The sequence below is a fragment of the Engystomops pustulosus genome, chromosome 8 (genome assembly GCF_040894005.1).
Source record: "Engystomops pustulosus chromosome 8, aEngPut4.maternal, whole genome shotgun sequence".
Taxonomy (NCBI): Eukaryota; Metazoa; Chordata; class Amphibia; order Anura; family Leptodactylidae; genus Engystomops; species Engystomops pustulosus.
In genome coordinates, this window is record NC_092418.1 from 66,668,829 (window position 1) to 66,675,569 (window position 6,741).

The window sequence follows — 6,741 nt, forward strand, 5'->3', positions numbered from 1 at the left end:
CACCATGACACCACCACCACCAGCGTGAACAGTTAATACAAGGCAGGATGTACCATCCGAATGTCGCAGCAGAAATCGAGACTCATCAGACCAGGCAACGTTTTTCCAATCTTCTACTGTCAATGAGCTTGTGCAAACTGTAGCCCCCGTTTCCTGTTCTTAGCTGAAAGGAGTGGCACCCGGTGTGGTCTTCTGCTGCTGTAGCCCATCTGCCTCAAAGGTCGATGTACTGTGCGTTCAGAGATGCTCTTCTGCCTACCTTGGTTGTAACGGGTGGCGATTTGAGTCACTGTTGCCTTTCTATCAGCTCAAACCAGTCTGCCCATTCTCCTCTGACCTCTGGCATCAACAAGGCATTTCCGTCCACAGAACTGCCACTCACTGGACGTTGTTTCTTTTTCGGACCATTCTCTGTAAACCCTAGAGATGGTTGTGCATGAAAATCCCAGTAGATCAGCAGTTTCTGAAATACTCAGACCAGCCCTTCTGGCACCAACAACCATGCCACGTTCAAAGGCACTCAAATCACCTTTCTTCCCCATACTGATGCTCGGTTTGAACTGCAGGAGATTGTCTTGACCATGTCTACATGCCTAAATGCACTGAGTTGCCGCCATGTGATTGGCTGATTAGAAATTAAGTGTTAACGAGCAGTTGGACAGGTGTACCTAATAAAGTGGCCAGTGAGTGTATATTTGAATAAAAAACAATCATATAGGTCCCAAATTTATATAAATGAATACACCAGCAAATACCGCAGAAAATGACACTTTACATAGGTGTGAAAAAGTTATTGCTTTTGGAATGAGGGGAATAATAAACTGCCCTTTTTCGTTTTTGTGTTTCTGAGTCCTGTAAGGGCTAACCACTTGTAAATCTGAGTCTAATGCACCATGGATTCTGTGCAGCTGGTAACTGGCTCATGCAGTATTGTTTATTTTTCTGCCGCATAGATTGTAAGTTCTTGCAAACAAGGCTCATATTCCTCTTACTTCATCTGACCATGTTTTTGCTCTGTAATGTCATATTTTAAATATATAGATAGATAGATAGATTTTATGACATTATCAACAGACAACATAAAGAATTAAAATCATAGAAAAATAGGACAGCATTAGTTTGGAGGCATTTTATTAACTGCAAGTTTCTATTTCATTAATGCAGATCCTGGACTCTTCTGAAGGAGCCAACTCTGGAGTTCATAGCTCCCCAATCAGAATATCTCCTATACTCCCCTGGTCTCAGATAATACTGACGTCCTCTATAATTAGGCATTTCATAGAAGATCCAGTGTCCTTCAAGAACATTGCAGGAGTGAATGTCATGGTAATTAAATTCTTCAAAAACCTGTGGGCAGTCTTCAGTAAATTCTACAGTGTGGCCCCTAAAGTCTTCTCTTTCATATATTCTAATACGGAAATTCCCACGATGCTGAAAAAAATTCAAAAATATCTTTACATATTTTTTCTACTTTCAAAGTTATCAAGATCAAGAATCCTGCCCAGATTATGGAGATAAATATTAGTGGGATATCTTTGTCAGTTTCTGAAAAAAAAATACTTTGGGCTAAACAATCTCTAAAGTTTTTGTCAAGGGCACATGGCAGTCTTTAGACACTTTTACTACTGTATTTGCATTAGACGAGCAAGGTGGTTTAACTGAAATAAGTGGAACTTCATTTGACTTGGAGAGTTATTTAAATTGCACCAAAGGTTATGCCAATGCCTGAATATAGAATGTTTAAAGCTGGACTATTTAAACATTGTTAGATTTGATAACATGTTACTAGTAGTTTGAATTTGTCTAGTCCAATGTTAAGGATTCAAAAAGTTTGCTATGTATGTAAAAAACAGAAATAAAAAACTCTGAAGGAAGGGCAATTTTTACAAGAGGATGTCAGAGAAGATCAATTAGCAAGAATATGATTTATTCACAGAAACAAATGGGAAAAATGGATCAATAAAGTAATAAAACACATTCTAAATATAGAATACAAATGGCAATAAAATAGTATTTTGCTTTATGTGTAAACCATGGGTATGCTTGTGTAGCTGATTTCTTACCTGCGGAATAATACGACAAGAGCTGATGGAGTCATTGAATCCCATCCAATGCTGGAAGTCAGGATATTCTCCCCTTTTTAAGAAGTACTGGTGCCCTTGATTGTTGGCACGTTCATACAGCATCCAGTTTCCATTTTCTACTTTGATAGAGTTGCATCGGCTAAAATGGGAGTGAAGATCCGTGTTGTCAGAGTTGCACTCAAAGGAGCGACCTTGGAAATTCTTGTCTTCATAGAAGATGATCTATAAAATATTTTGAACCTTCAGTACTAAAGTTAGGGTATGTTATCTATGTTATTTTCTATTTACGCACCATAATACAAAATGCTAAAGTGTGTATTTTGTATTTCAGGCTGCCTGCATTATAAGGAAGGAAACTTATTCTTTGTATTGTATACCAGTAAAATAGAAAGACAACGACAATTGTAACTTTTGAGACCACTTAGATCTTAGAGACCTAAAAAGCTTTCAAAGCTTTAAGTACAACTGTAAAGTATAAAAACTTTTGCCTAACTCTGTACTAATCAAAAGTAATCAGTTCTCTAATTTTCTATAATTAGCTATCTCAGGTGTTTAGCAGCTAGCAGAGGTTTTACCTTGCCCATTAGGCTAATCTCCATTTGCCATGCTTTCTGGTTTCTATGGGACAACTTTTAGCACAGCTAGAAACAACAGGAGGCTTGTTGAGAGGGGTTGTAGTAACTATAGTGATGTCACAAGCATGCTTCAGGTTGGCCAATTACAAACACGCTGTCCTGCATCATTTGAAAGTACTTAGTGTGATGCAAAGGACCTTCAGTGATGTCACAAGCATGTGAGCATTTGATTGGCCAAATTACAAACATGCTGTCCAGCTTTGGCTTCATTGCCCTGAGCTGGTGTCACAACCCAGAAGTGCCCACCCACATAATGCATAGCTGAATGTGATTCTAATGCTAAATATACCAGATATAGCAAAGACTAGGAAGAACCCAACAGTATGATACAGGTATCTCTGGAATTGTTATCAAAATCCAGATTTGGTAAATTTTGTCTAACTTCACAGTTGAGCTTTAATTTTTAGTTAATCAATAAAAGCTACTAACAACTAAATTATCATCACTAAGTCAATGCTATCACTGGCATCATAAGCTTGCCTGAATGTCTGGCCCAAACACTTATGATGCGAATGTGATGAGAGTAAATCAAATCACACTCACTCATGGGCAATACGTCTTAGATGTGCAAAGTAAGATGCTTAAAACATAAAACTTTAAAAAATCTTTTTGAATTGATAGTATTTAGTCTACTAATAAAAACATTAGCAAGTAAGTCAGTCTTATTTCATTCCACAAAATATTTCCATGTAAAATATTTACTGTACCTTTCCCATTGTGGCTGTCGTTCAATGATCTATGTATGATCTGTATCTATGTATCTACTCCTATTTATATACATCATTTAGAGCTGGGGCTGCAACTGCTTAACAAAAGGCATGTGAGCTTTTTTCTGAAAAACAGCATGCATAGCTCTTTTCTCTTTACAAACTGCAGTGCTTTTCATTCATTTCACAATGCTACACTGCTTTGAATACTTTGATCTGTAGTATTTTGTCTTTTATGTAACGCAGCATTGTATAACACAGTGCACTGGAATATCAAGCCACTGTATATATTTTGTCCTATTTAAGAATATTTCATAGTATCATAGAAGATTCCGTTTATAAAGTCTTGTGTCCAAAATATATGAATGCTTTTTAATTGTCTGAATGGAATCCATTGATCTGGGATTTTTTTCATGTCTACAAAAATATAAACACAAAGTGGAAGATTTATGAAAAGTGTCCGGAGGTAAGACAGGGAGGGAGTTAGACTAGATAGTGTTATTCTGCACAAGATACATATAAGTGTCTGATGCTGGATGTTAAATCTGTTGTAGTCAGGGTCCCCACCAGCTGACTATGTCTGCCAGCGCAGACATTAAGTATCGGGTCCCGCAGTTTTATTTGCATCGGCACCGCACACTGGCGCCGATGCTTCCTGTCAGCTAAGCTGTGATTGAGACATGAGTGACAGCTGGGCATCGCTCCCACTCATGTGCGAAACAGTTCATTGACATGCCACCAGCCCGCACCTGTGGATACCGGCTCCAGTCTTTGAACAGTCAACTGTGAGTGGCTGTACTCTGACTGCAGAGCATCGCTCCCTCCTAGCAGGGGAGGACGTATATGAGCTACACAGGTCGAGCTATCGACGTCATTGCACGACCTGTGTAGCGTGGAGGAGTGTGGGCACTTACTGCGCGCTGCGCTCCGTTACCCGGGCCTGGCTGCAGGCTGAATGGCAGAATCTTTGACCCCATGGAAATTAATAGCATGGAGGAGGCCAGAGGTGACAGCAGCTTTAAAATGCAGCAGGGTAATTTATCTAATAACATAAACAATCGGGCAGCAGAGGTTATCTTTCTCTGTAAGACTTTAAGTTTATGTGGGGGAGGGGGCACTGCTGGGGCTATTTGTAAGTAAAACTAGATTATTATTAGGGCTGAGCACTAATTATTTTAATTATTTTTTTTATATCAGTTCTACAGGATTTGTGATTTTAATTTTTAGTTGCTTTTTGAATAACATTTTTTTTAACTATTTTTCACTCCCCTGGGGTGTCTGATTGATCCTACAATACACTGCAATACTACAGTATGGCAGTATATGTGGATTTAACCCATTCACGCTCCGTGGTGGATATATTCACCACAGAGCTATAAAGGGTGTATGAAGAGGGCTCACGGGCTGAGCCCTCTTCATACAGAGATGGGCTTTGCTGCTTATCGCAGCAAAGACCCACTGCTAACACCCGAGGTCGGTTGCCATGTTACAAGCGATCGTCGCTCCCCAGTGGCTCATTGTAATGAATCGTGCAAAAATGCCATATATTGCAATACAGAAATATTGCAGTACATGGTAGGAACAATCTGACCATCTAGGGTTAATGTACCCTAAAACTAAAAGAGAAAGTAGGCACCAAATCGCATAGTACGTTCTTAAAACCTTGGATTTTATTCTTAAAAGTTATACTCACAAGAATATGTTTAAAATGCGCATAAAACAGTACACAAAACAGGACGCCAGCTCCACTCGCTCGCCCGACCCTGGGTTTCGCCGTTCTCAGCTTCTTCCGAAAATGACACCTAATACAGCTCCGTATACCAAAGTGTGAAAAAGTTATTAGCGTCAGAAGATGGCAAAAAACAATTTTTCTGTTTTGTACACATTCGTTTAATTTTTGAAAATGTATCAAACGCAATAAAACCTGTATAAATTTGGTATCACCACGTACCTAACCAAAGAATAAAGTAGAGGTGTTATTTTGGGGGCGAAGAGTGAAAGTCGTAAAAACTGAGCCCATGCATTTTTTAAAAATGTTTCCAGCTTCCCACTACATGGCAGGGAATAATAAATAACATCACGGGAAAGTAAATTTTGTTACGCACAAAATAAGCCCTCACACAGCTCTGTGCACTGAAAAATGAAAAAGTTATGGATTTTTGAAGATGGAGAGCGAGAAATTAGCGAAAATACCCTGCGTCCTTAAGGGGTTAACACTAGAGATGAGCGAACATACTCGTCCGAGCTTGATGCTCGTTCGAGCATTAGAGTACTCGAAACTGCTCGTTGCTCGGACGAATACTTCGCCCGCTCGAGAAAATGGCATCTCCCGCCGTTTTGCTTTTTGGCGGCCAGAGACAGAGCCAATCACAAGCCAGGAGACTCTGCACTCCACCCAGCATGACGTGGTACCCTTACACGTCGATAGCAGTGGTTGGCTGGCCAGATTAGGTGACCCTGGAATAGACTAGCCCCTGCCCGCGCTGCTCGGATCATTCTGTGTCTGGATGCCGCTAGGGAGAGAGCTGCTGCTGGTCAGGGAAAGCGTTAGGGTGTTCTATTAGAATAGTGTTAGGCAGGAGTGATTCTACAAGAACCCAACAGCCCTTCTTAGGGCTACAATAACGTTATACTTTTTTTTTTTTTATTTGCTTGTGGCTGGGCTTGTGTTTAGCTCTTAGTGACACACATATCCACCTCAAACACCAAAGTGGGACAATTTATTAGGGGTTTGATTAGAATTTGAATAGGTTTGATCAGCAGAGTCTGCTGATTTTTTTTTTTTTTTTACCTTTATTTCATTTTATAGCTCAAACTCATCTTGCAAAGCAGTGTGCTTTCAGTGTAGGCTACAAAATAGCCATAGGAGAACCCCAACGGCTTACTTAGGCCTACAATAGAGTTATATTTTCCTTTTTTTGTTTGCTTGTGGCTGGGCTTGCTGGCATTAGTAGTGCAGCTAGTACCATATTGTGAGGAATTTGCTGGGAGACCTGCGTTGTGTTTAGCTCTTAGTGACACGCATATCCACCTCAAACACCGAAGTGGGACAATTTATTAGGGGTTTGATTAGAATTAGGCAGAGTCTGCTGATTTATTTTTTTTTACCTTTATTTCATTTTGTAGCTCAAAGTCATCAGGCACAGCACAAAATCCAGTTATGTGCTGTCAGTGTAGGTTAGAAACTAGCCATAGCAATAGGATAGCATCGTTTTGTTAAAAAAAATAAATAAATAAACACAAAAAAAAAAAAATGTAAAGTTTACACTTTAATTTGGAAAATGTTTAACCCGAGGGCTAGGGGTAGAGGACAAG

The 6,741-nt window shown here is 39.6% G+C and overlaps 1 protein-coding gene across 1 annotated transcript; it reads right to left on the reverse strand.

The window, feature by feature from the left end:
- Positions 1-1,114: 1,114 nt before the first annotated feature.
- LOC140075320 (gamma-crystallin 1-like) lies at positions 1,115-3,516 on the reverse strand. The gene is made up of 3 exons (XM_072121030.1): positions 3,427-3,516; positions 2,064-2,306; positions 1,115-1,431 (listed from the first exon to the last, which is right to left on the reverse strand). Exons 1-3 carry the CDS (start codon positions 3,433-3,435, stop codon positions 1,156-1,158), a joined length of 528 nt encoding a protein of 175 aa, XP_071977131.1. The 5' UTR covers positions 3,436-3,516; the 3' UTR covers positions 1,115-1,155.
- Positions 3,517-6,741: the final 3,225 nt, after the last annotated feature.

Excerpts from the sequence above, each read along its gene's own strand:
- LOC140075320 (XM_072121030.1), bottom strand. Across the intron at positions 1,432-2,063 it reads CTTGTCGTATTATTCCGCAG|CATCGTGGGAATTTCCGTAT; the intron begins GTAAGAAATCAG and ends AATTTTTTTCAG.